Source organism: Cnephaeus nilssonii, assembly GCF_951640355.1.
Source record: "Cnephaeus nilssonii genome assembly, chromosome: 4".
NCBI lineage: Eukaryota > Metazoa > Chordata > Mammalia > Chiroptera > Vespertilionidae > Cnephaeus > Cnephaeus nilssonii.
In genome coordinates this window covers 20,323,660-20,339,249 of record NC_137075.1, presented here as the reverse complement: position 1 = coordinate 20,339,249, position 15,590 = coordinate 20,323,660, and the positions used below count along the sequence as shown (strand labels likewise).

At 39.9% G+C, this 15,590-nt stretch overlaps 1 protein-coding gene across 1 annotated transcript in view; it reads right to left on the bottom strand.

Moving 5' to 3' along the window:
- Positions 1 to 15,590, bottom strand: part of SLC25A21 (solute carrier family 25 member 21) — a 514,916-nt gene that overhangs the window by 23,145 nt on the left and 476,181 nt on the right. Inside the window, exon 7 of the mRNA XM_079767470.1 lies at positions 5,992 to 6,156. Coding sequence (XP_079623596.1) covers positions 5,992 to 6,156 — 165 coding nt within the window. The remainder of the gene's footprint in view (positions 1 to 5,991; positions 6,157 to 15,590) is intronic.

Genomic DNA, 15,590 nt, shown 5'->3' with positions numbered 1-15,590 from the left:
CAACATCACAAATATTATGCTCTGACTATCCCCAACTTGGAAGGGGAATGAAAGAAATTGTTTTTTGGAATGAAAGCTTACTCCCATGGATATTCAAAAAAGATGTCAGCATTTAAGTTAATCGATATCTGTTTCTAGTGGGCTTTAGTTTGAGAAGTGATGGCCTCTTTCTGGGGAAGAGGGATAATCCTTCATCCTGACATTCCATTTCATTTACTGCAAGATGTAAACGAATGCCTCCAGTAAATGAATTCCATGGCCAGTTAATATCCAAAGCCGTCTTTCTCTGTTGCAGCCACTTATTCACCATTCAGTAGGAACAGCTAGATCCTAAAAGTAAATCTGAGAGAATACAACACAGATCACCATGTTCAAGCTGTTAATTTCCAGGTTTTCCAGGGCCGTGTCTTATAATTCTGTGTTTCTATTGTGTACAGACTAAGGATGTGAAAAGGGAGCTCCAGGTTACAGGTCTGAATGAGGCACAAGATAAATTTGGTTATATTATCTGGATATTCTAACTATTTCACTTATTTGAATTTTTTAAAAATATATTTTTATTGATTTCAGAGAGGAAGGAAGAGGAAGAGAGACATAGAAACATCAATGATGAGAGAGAATCATTGGTTGGCTGCCTCCTGCATGCCTCCTGGGGACCAAGCCCGCAACCCAGGCATGTGCCCTTGACCGAAATTAAGCCTGGGTCCCTTCAGTCTGCAGGCTGATGCTCTATCCACTGAGCCAAACTGGCTAGGGCCACTTATTCAAATTTTACTGACAACTTTAAGAGATAACTATATGTGACAAAATACAAGGTAAAACGTAGAAGTAAAGCATTTCATGGTCCAATGGGAAGTGCTGGCCTCTGGGTCTTTTCCTCCCCATGCTATGTGACCTCGGCTAAATTACTTCAGTAACTTTCAGCTCTGGGCCTTAGTCTTCCATTTGGTTGCCTTATCTGAAAATGAGTTATTGTGATGAGGATCAGGCAAAATCAGAGAGACCACAAAAATGGTTTTAATAGTATGAAATATCCAGAAGGTCAGGATATTTCTGAGATAATTTGAAAAAATGTATCTATGAGAGATCACCAATCTGAAGAGGTAAGTTAAAAACTTCAGAGGTGGATATTTGACCTGAGTTATCTGGGCTTACTGCTACAAGTTCTTGTTTTACGTCTGTAGACATAGCCCTAGAGTTCAGTAAAATGTGAAAAGTTAACTAGGTACTCTATTTTATGAGATTCTATTAAATTTTTCACTGATTTATTACATGCTTATTATAGAAGCTTCCCACAGCTCAGAATGGTATAAAGAAAAATTACTTTCCCTTCACTGCTCTTGCTTTTTCCTGCCCCCACCCCACATGCATCCATACACACCCACGCATGCATCATGTATACACACACACACACACACACACACACACACACACACACACACGATTCCCAATTTCCACTCCCTAGAGATAACCTTTATGGACAGTTTCTTGTAAAATCAAATACTTCAAAAATGGTAAACATGTAAGACAATTTATAGATTTAAAAATACATTAAATTAAAGAAAAATCAAGAATTATCCCATGCCACTCAGGGTTGGTGAAATCTCAAATTCCCTTGGAACAACAAAATGACCAATTGCTGGATGAGGGAACTGAAATCATAACCCTGTAAATAAACTGCCCAAAGTGTGTAGCTAGAGACGGCCTACAGCAAAGATGGAATAAAGCCTTCAAGGAATAGCATCTCCTCCTCACGGTTAACAACTTGATGACGTTCTTCAACATGTTTTAATGATTATCATACCTTCCTCTTCACAAAGGATTGATTTATTATGGCTTAAATTTAAAGAATACTGGCTTCCCAGTTTTGAATCAGGCTTAGATTACAGAACACATAAAATCAATGACTTTGTTCTAGGCAAGAAAAAACACAGTGTTCATTTAAGTGCAAAGAAACAGTCCTGGGGAAAAATTTATGTAGTTTTTCATGCTAACTGTTCCCACCACCAGTTTGCCCCCTCTGCTCCTTCCCTCATCCCTGTCATCAGCATCACCACAGTGAACACTTCTATGGCACCTTAAAATTCACAAGCAGCTTCACATACTATTTATTTTAATCCTCAAAACAATTTTGTCAGGAAGAATAAACAATCTTAGCTTCTTAATTTGCAGATTAAAAAAACTGAAGCTCAGAGCAGAGAAGTGATTGGCCCAAGACCATTCATCCTGTAAAGGTATACTTGCCCAGGTATACTGATGACTTCTATGTGTCTATATCTACAGCTCAGATCTCTCCTCTCAAGCTCCAGGACCCACAATCAACATTCAACACCTGCACTTTGGAGTTCCAAATGTGGTTAAACTCAGTTTCTAGGTTAAGCCCATAATATTCTCCCATAAACTTTTTTCTCATTCAAAGGTTTTCTTTCTCAGTGACTGACACCATTATTCAGTTGTTCAAGTCAAAAGCCTAGGTATCCCCCCTAACTATCCCTGTCTGCTCTCAATATATACATAGACTTCATCATCACATCCTATAGATTTTGCCTTCTGAAGATTTATCAAATCTGTCCATTTCTTATTGTCTCCACCATGAACACTGTCCAATACCTCAGCATCTGACATTGAAATCATTTCCATGTTACACCTCGCCTTTCCCTCAGCACCCCTACTCTACTCATATTCCATGCTTCAGCCAGAGTGATTCCCCTGCTTAAAATCTTTGGTTGGCTTCCCAGTGCTCTTCAGATTTAGAAAAGAATCCTTAGTGTGGACTATGAGGGCCAGTATGATCTCATCCCTGTGAACTGGCAAGATAAATGAGCTCTTTCCATAGTTTCAAATAGCATGATGTCATTTAAAAATGAATATTTAAGCTTCTGTTTTTTAATAATGCACATTTATTAATTGTAGAATGAAGCTTGCATGTGTAGCTATTTTTAAGCATTAGTAACATATGTCTGCATATAAATCTTATTGTCTTCTTAACCCTTTGCACTTGCTTACTTTTTTCTTGATCCCTTTATTCTAATGCTAACCGTGTCAAGTCACACTTGACATCCGAGTGCAAAAGGTTAAATTTCTTAAATACAACCAAATTCATTCTAACATATGCATTAATATACATGCAAAAAATATCTACACTAATAAAATAGAAATATGCAAATTGACCATACCTATGTGATGCCCACCAGCCAATCAGGAGTGAGTATGCAAATTAACCCAACAAAGATGGAAGGTTAATTTGCATACACAGGCACTGAGCAGCTGGGGGCGGGATGCTTGTGTCACCGCCATGGAGACGACACAGGCATTTCGCACTGCCCCAGCCGCTCCGGGCCTCTGGGCAGCATGGGAAGATGGAAAGGCAGCTCTGGGCCAGAGCGAAGGCCAAAAGGCGGCTCTGGGCCAGAGCAAAGGCGGTGCCAGCAGCCAGGGAAAGGAAGGCCTATTCTTGCATGAATCTTCATGCATCGGGCCTCTAGTAGTATATATAATGAAATATATAGGGTGGGGCAAAAATAGATTTACAGTTGTATGTGAAACACAGTTCATTCTCATGTTATTATTTTACTAGAGGCCCAGTGCACAAAATTCGTGCATGGAGGGGGGGTTTCTTTCAGCCCAGCCTGCACCCACTCCAATTGGGGACCCCTTAGGGGATGTCTGACCACTGGTTTAGGGCGGTCAGACACCCCTTTCACAATCTGGGACCGCTGGCTCCTAACCACTCACCTGTCTGCCTGCCTGATTGCCCCTAAGCGCTCTGCCTGCCTGCCTTATCACCCCTAACCTCTCTGCCTACTTGCCTGATCACCCCTAACTGCTCTCCCCTGTCGGCCTGATTGCCCCTAACTGCCTCTGCCTGCCTGATTTCTCCTAACTGCCCTCCCCTGCTGGCCTGATCTCGCCCCTAACTGCTCTCCTCTGCTGGCCTGATCACCCCTAACTGCCTCTGCCTTCCTGATCACCACTAACTGCCCTCCCCTGCCAGCCTGATATCACCCCCAACTGCCCTCCTCTGCCAGCCAATTTGGTTCTGATTGGTCAACTTGTATGCCAGTCAGTGTCAAAAGCTCTGCCTCCTAGGCAGCCATTGCCTTCTCACAATTGACCCAGATTTGGTTCTGATTGGTCAGTTTCTATGCCAGTCAGCATCTCTGGGCCTATCAACAGGGCCTGATCAGAAAGGCGGGGCTGATCAGCAGCCCCAGGGGAGGTCTAGAGAGAAATGGAGGCCTGGCTGTGAGAAAGAGAGGCAATGGATCAGACCCTGACTCTCTCTCTTGGCCTGATCTGCAGTCCCCTAGGCAGTCAGTGCTGGGTCACCAGGGCAACACAGCACTGACTTCTGTTCTGGTTGAGCTTTTGGTCATAATGGTGGTTATGACCCTGGCTCTTTATTATATAGATTGTATTGCATTATTTCCATATGAAACAACTGTAAACCTACTTTTGCCCCACCCTGTATGATACTTACATAATATATGTAAATAATTTATATAATTTATTTCATTGTGTATAATTTCCATCTGTCTCAAGCCTTTGGACAACTGAAGAAAGGGAGGCCTAGACATTTGACCCATGCTGTATGGATTACTCATCTGAGAGTCTAAAAGACAGGGTCAGTTTCATGGGTGTGTGACTTGAGCAGTCACCAGGGCCTACTCTTAGAAGGGCCTTATGTTTGGTTTATTGCTCTACCATGGCTGTCTTGAAATCTTTAATTGTTGAACAAGGGGCCTTGCATTTTCATTTTGCCCTCAGCCTCACGTTGTTTAACGCATTCTGGCTAAAAAGAATCTTAATATATTAAGAGCCAAAGTCTTTCATGTCATCCAGGCCCCAAGTGTTCATTGCACTCTATTTCTATATTTCATGGACTCAGCAGGAGAAGGAGAGCTCTGAGGACCACCAGAGTCAGATTGTCAGTCAGTGGGAGGATCTACCTATATTGTGGCCAATCATAGATTTCAGATGAACAAAACGAGCTTCTACTCAATAAATGAGATTTCCAAATACAGTGAAACCTCGTTAATAACTTTGGCTAGTGAGTGAGGTAATGCCACAGATGGGTAACGGTGGAACATGCCTTGGATTCAGCTGTCCTCATACTTGCGATAAATCTTGGCCTAGAATATGGGGATTAGCTGGCAAATATAGGTATAAATAACTTCACATTAGAAATATTTTTATGACTTATAAAAAGTCCTTCAATGCTTCTGTGCTACGCTAAATGAAAAACTGAACCCTCCTGGAAACCGCCTGCATGTGAAAAATGTTGCCCCAACTGCTGCCTCCAGGGTCGCAATTTTCATTGCCAGAAAGCGATCCGATGGCGGAAAAATTCCTCACAAAAGCTCACAGATGCCCATTTTAAAGCATATTGTGTACTACTTTTATCTTCTAGAAGTTGAAAGGCTGCTGGCATCTGTAAGTTACCATTTGAAAGATAATAATGATGATTATTATTTTGCTTCAAAAGCAAATGATCCTAGAACTTGTTTACTACTTGCCTTAATTAACTTATGCAAATTTAACAATTAAGATCTAGGTAATATTTCAATTTTAAGCTGACAGTTTTCCTCATGAGCTCAGAATTTATTTACAACACAAATACTTAAACTTTCTGAAAAAGTTATGCTTTTAAGATAAAAATTAAGTAGTAACATAGTTTCTAAAAATCCCCATTAGTGATAAATGTGAAGCATTCACGTGCAATGGCACATTCAGGTATAATGTGATTGGTGTCAGACTTGGGTTCAAGTCTCTGCTTTGCTATTTACTATGTGATCCTGGGCACATGACTTGATATTTCCAAATTCAGAACAGGATAACAACACTAAACGAATAAGGCTGATGTGAGGATCCAATTACATAACTGATGTAAGTATTCAGCACAGTGGCCGGGACATGATAAACACTCCACAAATGTAGCTCTCATCATTGATAAGATTTTCCCTCCAGAATTTTAATAGATCTAGTAGTTACCTTATTGACAGGAATAATGTTTTTGACATTATAGTAGAAGCCAAAATAAACCATGTTGAAAACTCCGTGACGTCCCAAAGTTGCTGTAAATCCTTTGTTGAGGCCCTGGAATCCCAAGCCTTCCTTCTTAATGATGTGTCTTGCGTAGCTCATAGTGGATGGCTGCTGCAGGAGAGAGGGGCAAAGCCAGAAAAAAATCATCTTTGGGAATGTGAAATAGAGTAAATTTCTATTTAGCTACTCTTCAAGCCAGAATTATTAGGGACTTCTTTTCCCAAACATGAACAATCAGGTCTAAATCCAGGCTTTTAAAATTAGGAAACCCCAAAAGTAAACAAAATTGCATGTATAACAACAGGCCTTAAAGGGAAGATTGTTGGCAAAGAGAAACATCTTTGGTGGAATTAGTGAAACTAATGTCATGTAATAACTACCACCACTTTCAACATGTTAATAGTTGTATTCAATTCTGGATTATCCACACTAATGGAGGGGATTAGCTATATGGATATACTGTTAATCCATAACTGTGTATAATCCAAAAGGAATTTATATTTGGTTCCTGAATTCAGTGTATTTACCTTTCCATTTCTGTTTTCTAAAGCAAATGTTACATTGCCTCAACAGTTTAAATGGGTGCTAAGCTAGAAATCAGGCCTGGCTAAAGAGCAGTTGATTGTAGACTCCCTCCAGAGGGCAGGCAATCAGCATGTGTATTACTTGCTGTGATAAATGATAAATCAGTGGTGTAGGGAGTACTGGGTTACCTCTAATTCACTCCTTTGTAGTCCTCTGATTGATTACCCAAGGTTGAAATACTTTGACTGCTGGAATCAGTCTACTGCTATTTCTGGAACATGCTAAAGAGCTCACTGTTCATTACAATACAATTACAACAACTTACATGGGTTTTTTAAAAAAAGGTTGTTTCCTTTTTGGAAGTACAGTACAAAGGATATCTCTTCTTGTTAAATTTTCAATGGTAAGTAGAATAAATATTCAGTATTTATTTATTATTTTGCCCATAAGGCAAGCGGCTGGGCTGATATTTGTTCGCTATTTCACTGGAGCAGGTTGCTGGCATGGTCCTGGCAGTCCAATGTGCTTTCTGACTAAAGTGTTCTTATCATGTGCAAGTAAAGCTGCATCGGCAGAACAAATAGAACAAATCCAATCAAGGCTTTTTATCTAACTTGCATTTATAGCTATATCATTAACATGATGCATTAAATGAGCTTGTTTATATAGTAAATCCTATAGTTTTTGTTCATAAATGTTTTTAAAACTCTAGCTACAATTCTACACTCAACATCATCTTTCCAGTTTAGAGTATTAATTATAATAAATTATATTGAGCTTCAGGAAATCCTTTTTATAACATGAAAAAAATCACATGAGAATGTATCTTAAAACAACAAAAGACATTTCATATAGGAGAACCAAAAATTCTCAGAAGGTTAGAGTTCACTCTGTTTTACAAAATGGGACTTTTTTGTTTGTGTTCTGGCACATTGACTATCAACCCAAATTGTTTATTTTGGTTTTCAAAATAGACTTGAGGACAAGTTGCGCAGAACTGCTCAACACTGCTGGGCACTGCTCTCTTGCCCTGAGGAAGGCGGCCTACAGGGCAGGGAAAGGACAGGTGGCAGTTCCCCTGGGCAGGGCAGGGACAGGGCAGAAGTGAGGCCTCCTGGGCCGAGGCTGACCAATAGTGGTGCTCCCTGCAGCCAGCCCAGGCTTCCCCTCCCTCCTCACACACTCTGAGGCCTTGAGGTTCAGAAAGATGAGAACTCATCCAGATTCTCTAGAGCAAAGGAGGAACCAACAGCTTTGAATGAAAATGTAGATTAGCATAGCTTTCTGTAAATGAAACAGATCTAAAGATGTTTCTATTGTTTAAAAATCCTAGTGTGCTAAATTATCAGAATTACTAAAAGAAAAGACTTCTATTAGATCTTGGTGAAGGTGAACAAATATTCAAGTGACATTTACTGATAGTCTATTGTCTGCTTCTCATTGCTTTGGGTGGTAAGGTGGGTATAAGAAAATATAGCATATGGATTTTGAATTCAAGTGCCTTATTGAATTTGAACTCATTATGAATCATTAAATAAATCAAAGGGTAGTATAGTAGCTAGAAATAGGGGGTCAGAGCAAGACAGCCCCAGGTCTGAGTCTTAGCAGTATCACTTGCTAGCTCAGGCGATTATTTCATCCTCTGATTTATCTTCTCTTTACTCATGTATGAAATAAGGATAATAATACAATCTTCTTCATAGGATTGTTGTGATAAGTAAGTCAATGAACTATGTCCTATGTAAGAAGTCACTGTATGCTAGCTGTTGATAATAACAACAAGGCTTATAAAAAGTAGTTATAATAATTAAATAACAGGCAATGATAGTCAAAAGGTGGAGGCTGATTCGAGGGAGAGGAAGGACGTGGATAACTATCCTCCCTCTTCTCATTCCTTCCTTTCCCTTTTCTAGAGCCCAGGACCCTTGTGACAAAGTCTAAAAGAAATGCATCCAGAATGCAAATCATAGGTCGGCTTCCTCTGAGGCTCACCAAATCCAGCCTCTGGGCTAGAGATCTCCTTCCATGGTTAGTTCCTTACCCTGGAAGCATTCCTCTTGGGAGCAGTAGGTCCTGTAAATTGCCTCTTGCTTATCCCTCAGTAAGAATTATCAGTAAGAACTCTCACATGATAAGGCTATGGCTTGTAGAAGCAAGGCCACACAGGAGCAAAGGCTGGGAATGGAAAAACACGCTAACTGGGCCTTCACCTCACATATTCATGTATGTTAGCAGGTATCTGGAACACAGTAAGTGCTCATCAATATTATCCACTATCATAGATTCTTAGTACTCTATATAGCATCTTATTTAATCCTCTCAACAAGTGTGTGAGATAGGTATTATCATTACCCCCATCTGACAGATGAGGAAACTAAGGTCAAGTTACTGGCCAAAGATCACAGAGTGAGTGGTATGTCAAGTACAAACTGAGCAACCCTCACAACTCCAAGTTCATACTTTTATGCTCTGGATAGATTTGCCATCGTAGCATCTATGATTTCTTCTCTCAAAAACCCTGTAAGGTGGGCAGCAGGTATATTCTCCTCAGTTTGCAGGTGAGGAGACCAAGGATTGTTAAGTAATATTCCTAACGTGAAAATACTGGTAAATGGCTTAACCAGAATTCTGCTTCTAATCCAGTGCTGTTCACATTCTGTGGACTCATTCTTGTTATACATACGCAGTAAGATTTTCAGTCTGATAATCCAGCTCATATAGGTAATAGATACATCATAACACAAATACATTTTTCTGATAACTCAGGGCCTTGAGATTAAGGAAAACCTGAACTGAAATTCCCATAAAAATTAGAAGTGTGCTTTTTGCTTCATTCAGTGACACTGCATCACACACATGTAAGCAAATATTTAATTAGAAAGGCAAAATGTGACTTCCACCAGGATGCTTAAATAGGAAAATATAGAGTCATTTTGACTAGATCTCTGTAAACACAAGGAATTTTACTAAACTTATTTGATTACTGGGCTTCCATTTCAAAACCAAATGGTGACTGATGAGCATCATCAGCCAAATGATTCCAATACTATCCAACCCAGCAGGTCACCCACAGTTTGGGTTCCTTCCAATATTTAGATTCACTCCAATTTTCATATTTAGTTACCAAATGTGGGCCAAATGGCATGCTAACTTCCCTAGATGTACCTTTTATCGACTGCATCAGAGCTGCAAGCATGGAAGAACAGTGGGTCGGAATGTAGCTAATATTGTGATACCACACAGCTTTCCACATAAGTTTCTAGAAGATGCGGTTCACTGGTCCCTGCCAGAAGTATTTCCATTTGAAGGAACTCACAGTCTTCTTTAACTTGCACTTCTGCTGTTGCCAAGTGTGAACTGGTGGGAACTCACTGTTTCTTCCTGCGCCATTTGTTTGACAATATCTATTGAGTACCTCCTGGTGCCATGCACTGTGCTAAGTGTAGCACTTTGCTCAGATCCTAGAAACATAAATGTTTTTGCGTTGGTTTTTATTTGGAGAGATATGCTGGTAATTTTTATATCTACCCATGAGAATATTCCATATAATTATGAAATACGGAATCAAATTTCAGTTTTAAAAGTCCTTAAGCTGTTTAATGGAAAGAGAAGGTCCTTTGCCTAGACAATGCTCCCAGGCAGCACTCCAGGGCACTGATTCCTTTCTCTCTGAGAGCCCATTATTACCAACAAATCACTGAGATGACTTCTGGCAGCTTAAGCTGTTTTTTCTAGAGTTCCTCCATCCAACTACTGTCCATAGCTGGCTCTGATTAGCTTGTGAGATCACAGACAGGTTTCCGGTGGTGGGCGCTGTTCCCCGGGTAAACAGCTATCAGAGAATGGCCAGTAGGTACAGGTGAGGGGTGCGTGTCAGTGGATTTCTCAGTCCCTCCAGCCAGGGAAGAGCTCTCAGCACACCAGGTCAAAACACAGCACGCTCCACATTTGTTCCCTTTCTGCTTCCTAAGGTAAGGTGAATTTTGCTGCGTTTTAGAGCAAATAGAATAAGGGTGTTGCACTGGATTTCATCACACGGTTGAAAAGCAAACCGTGAGACCTTTAAACAGTGAAGTGAGTGTCCACATCAGGGTCCTCAGAAAAACACTGCTTTGTTAAGAAAGCGAAGACCCAATTGCTACAATCAAGTAGGAAAATACCCAAGCTCTTCAGAAGATAATCACTTATGCTTTTCATTACTCAAATGAAGTCTTGAAGCATTTTCATAAATTGGAAAAAAAATTGAGAACAAAATGTAAGTGAAAGGAGAGGAATCAGGCTGAAAAAATCCCACATTTGCAATTTGTTTTAGCTTAGATACATCACTAATTCATCATTACAGTTTATTTGAATAGGGCATGATTATGGACAAAAAGACACCCCAAATATAATTATGTTGTATCTAGAGTTTTACATTCGATAAACAGATCTATTTTAAAACAATCTGTGAGTGGAGAATGATTTGCTATAAACAAACTCTCCCAGATGCTGAGCCACAAGCTACATTAACACCAGGTTGATGCCCAATAATGGTCCCTGGAGGAGCATGGGGCCCTCTGGGCGACCAATGCCAGGCCCCTGCACAGTGGGCAGGCAGGGAGGCGGTGGCCTTAGCACGGGAGAAACTGTGAGGAAGAAACTGACAACATGGCTGCTTTTTCATGGGTCCAGAAGCACTTGATTTTCCCCTAAGCTTCTTACTTAACCACATTTCTTTATCCTAATGAAAAGAAAGAGACCTCAATGTTAATGCTGTTTCTTAGAGCCATTCACAATCCATTGAGCTTAATTTTCCTTATCTATAAAATAGAGATAAAACCACACATAGGGACAATGGGAGGATTTGAAATATTAAGTGTGTGTGAGCAGTTACCAGAACAACGGGATTAGAGGGAGGTGTCGGCAGAAATCATCAATTATTTTTTTCATTAGATAGATCTGTATTACTTGTGGAAAAAAACACACTGTGCATTACTTTTGCAACTTACAGGATTACATGAATTTTTTAAAAAAATTAAATAGGAAAAAAACCATATAAAGTATGTTGCACAGTGTCTGGCATGTAGTAGATATTCTGTAAATGGTAGCGATTACCATCACTTCAAAGTCTCCATTCAGAAAGCAAAAATCTAGGGTTCCTGGCACAGCTGAATGGAAGGCTGAAGTCTATTTTCTGTAAATGATAATAGAGAGGCAACTTGGCTGCTGCCTTAGGTATTGTTGAAAGATAACTATAGGAATGGATTCATATACATAATTCCCTTTTCTGCCCGCAAGAATCATAAACTGGAAAGAAATAATTTATGTGCTGAACAGTTTCCAGGCAGTGTTTCACATAGTAATGCAGGAAAAATTTGAACTTAACTCAATACATCATTCATGAATGTTGACATGCCCTTGAAGCTGGCTTTTATACTATCTGAAAACAGAGCCACACACTCACTCTCTATATAACTCAACTTCATCTTCTTGAAAGAGAGGATCACAAAACGCAGTCCTTTTATTCACTTTATGTTGACTCTACATAATATATCTAAGTTTAAATATTTGCTAATTTCCTATGAAGAAAATAATCACTAAGCTTTGTGATTATCATATAAGATCTTATTGGTTTCTATTAGGTTATTGAACTCCCAGGAATGAAGTGTTTAGAATTATATTTAGTGATATTATCCAAACTCAGATTAAAAAAAAAAATCCTTATCTTTAAAGATTCTATCAATGATACATTTGCTATCTATTTATTGATCCTTAAATTATAATCACAGAGCATATGTAGAAGACTCATTATTCCTTTCTTGGGCTGAACTTCTTTAAAAACTAAATAGAGGAGAAAGAGGCTTTTTGCAGTTTCCTAAAGGTTTAGTTTCATGTTTGGGGGAGAGAATGATTATGTTCATATGTAATGCAGATAAAAATGACAGACTAGAAGGAAACCTGTGCCCCCTCCACACATCAGAAGCCAATCCTATAGACCTCAAGGGAAGGAAAACATAACCGGTTAGCCAAATAATAGCTTTGAAGTAGATTTCAAAGTGACGAGAAAAACTGGGAAACAATTCATACAAGATTTTGCTTCTAGGGAGAAATTCACATTTTTCCAGGCTAGCAGAGTGCATGCCAGCCACATAGTGCTTGGCCTCACGCAACTGATACCAGGTTTCCAGTTCTTATAACTAAATAGACAGATAAAAAATGATGCATCCACTTAAGAGGGGAGAAAGTTCCTGTAAGGACAACTAGCTACAGAGTCACACTTTTGGCAAGACTGGAAGTCTCCACTAGAGAAATCCTGGGGCTAGCCCTAAACCAAAAAGACTACAAACCAGAACACTCTCCTTGGATTTGGTTTGAAGGACAGGGGGAAATTGGGGTCTATCCGGATGTTATCTGAACATGTTTTTGCACCCACTGAACCAAACCAGAGCATGACAAAGCTGTGATTTGTCTGCTCCCCACAGAAGGTCAAGCATATTTAGAGACCGGTTTTCTTTTTCATTTTGTGCCTGACCAGTTTACTATAGTTGCTATGACTTTAAGATGTTGGCCAACGTTCCCGTGTTGGGATTGGGGGAAGTGTGGCAGGGCTCATACCCTTTGGCTGATACGGCGGCAATTTAAAAAGGGGAGAAGAGACAAGCACACCTACTGAAATACTTTATACAGAAGGTGGAAGCATAAGAGAGAAGTATCAGAAACCCAATTAACCACAGTTTCCTTTACATTTTTAGAACAGTTTATGGCTAAACTGGGTGGAAAGCCATATTTTATGGGTAACTTCTGACTGGCTAGAGAATAAGTCCTAGACCACAGAGGGGAGAACCCAGGCAGCTGGAGCCAGCAGAGAACCTGCCATTCCTGAGAAATCCCGATGGGAACTGCACTTGGGGCTCCAAGAACATAACGGACACAGCCTCTGCTCTCAGCTAGTAATGCCCTTGAAGGGCTGGAGGCCCCTGTCCTAGATCTCATGCTGCAGAGGGACCTGTTCTGGCTTTCCGCCAGCCATGCTCCCCCCACAGGGCCAAGAGGGCATCTACTTACATCCCACAACCTGCTTCTAGACCATGCTCTGCGCACCAGGAACCATGGCAGTCCTTTGCTCCTTCTTCATCACTCTGCGGTCGCCTCTAAGACTTGAGTGTAATGTTAACTACTGTCGCCTTAGTCTGTCTTCCACTGAAGAGCCCCTCTCAACTACCGCAACTTCTTAAGACATTTTCACGTTTGAAGGACCAATTTGTGACTTACCTCCTCAAGCTGACAAAATAGGAAAAACCACAATTACTGCGCAGTGTGCAGGGTAGTGCACACCCAGGAGGGGAGGCATGCTGCCCCAGAAACTCACAGCACTGGCAGAACAAGAGTTATCTACTTGCAAAATAGGCCTCTGAGGAAACTTCTCTGCTTTCCTTAAAGGTGCCAAGCCATGGTTCTGCAGCCACCCATCCATTCAGTGTTCCAGCACAGCTGGTAGCTGTAATTAACTGAAAAGGCTGAAAATGGGCTAAGCTTAGTTCACAACCTTCATGTGAAGTGACTAAGAAGGCTTGATCAATAACCCACATTAACTTTATATGATTATTCCAGAGGAAAAATGTCTCGATTCAGGTAGAATTTATTCTGCTTTAAATGCTTTTAGTGTCATCTCTAACTTCTGCTGCTATATGCTAGTTATTTATAGCAAGCAGATACCCAGCTAGTATTGATGATAGTCGACCTGTGTCTGAGTTTAAAGACCTTGTCAATAGGCACTGGAACTAGGCTGCCAGCCCTTAGGCCCTGCTAAAGAATTCAGGCTAAATGGATCCTATGGCAGCTGAGAATGACCTAAAGAAGAAGCCTGCCCATTGCTCAGTAAGCTGTTTTCATGCCCACACTGGTGTCACTTGTGACTGCTAAATATTAATAGGTCAATATCTCAAGATAACCTGTCTCTACTTGAACTTAAGAATTTATAAGATCAACTTGCATCTAGAAATAGTTATCTTTGGTTGAGTGCTTATCGTGTACCAGGTGCTGTGTTAAGACTTTTGCATATATCATCACATTTAAGTTTGCATCAAAAGCATGTTGTAATAATAACTACTAACACATTAAGCCATCACTATATGTCAGACTGTATTGACAGCTTGACACCATTTGATGTGACCATTACTACCATCCTTCCCTAACAAAAGAGGAACTGTTTGAGTCCTAAATGGGCTAGCAGGTCATTCCTACCAGGGCCACTTGGGAAGGTTCTCCTTAAGACAGGCTTGATCCTGGCGGAGCCATTAGGACATTTCTTTTGGATGACTTACTTTTCTTCGTGCTGTTCTGTATTTTCTAAGTCCTATATGATGAGCAACTTTTAGAGTAAGTGTTCACAGAATACTTAATATGTTCTCCTGTTAAACATTCAACTACACAAAGCCATTTCCTTAACCTTTTGCACTCAGATGTTGAGTGTGACGGTTATTGAATGTATCAATAATTTGAAATATAAAAAAAATCCAAATAAATAAGTTTGTATGAAAAGAAACTCCAGTTTTTTATTCTACTGCCGCGCTTTGTAAAATCTGGGGTATTTAAAAAATTAAGTCCCGAGTAGAATAAAGGAATCGAGAAAAAAGCAAGCGAGTGCAAAGGGTTAAAATTCTGCTTTCTTCTCCCCCACTCCAATCTCTTTTCAAGAGATTAACCAGTGAGAAGTTTGTATTAATTCCCCTAGACAAGCATTTTCCTATAAGGACATGACTATCCACATGTGGCTATTCAGCACTTGAAATGCTCTAGTTCAAATTTAAATGTGCTTATAAGCATAAAATATACATGAGATTTAAAGACTAAGTATAAAAATAGAGTGTAAATTATCTAATAATTTTTAGAGTGATTACATATTGAAATGATACTTTTTTGGATATATTGGGTTAAATAAAATATAGTATTAAATTAATTTCATCTGTTTCTTTTTACATTTTTTTAATATAGCTATTAGGACAGGTGGCTCACATTACATTTCTATTGGACAGTGCTGC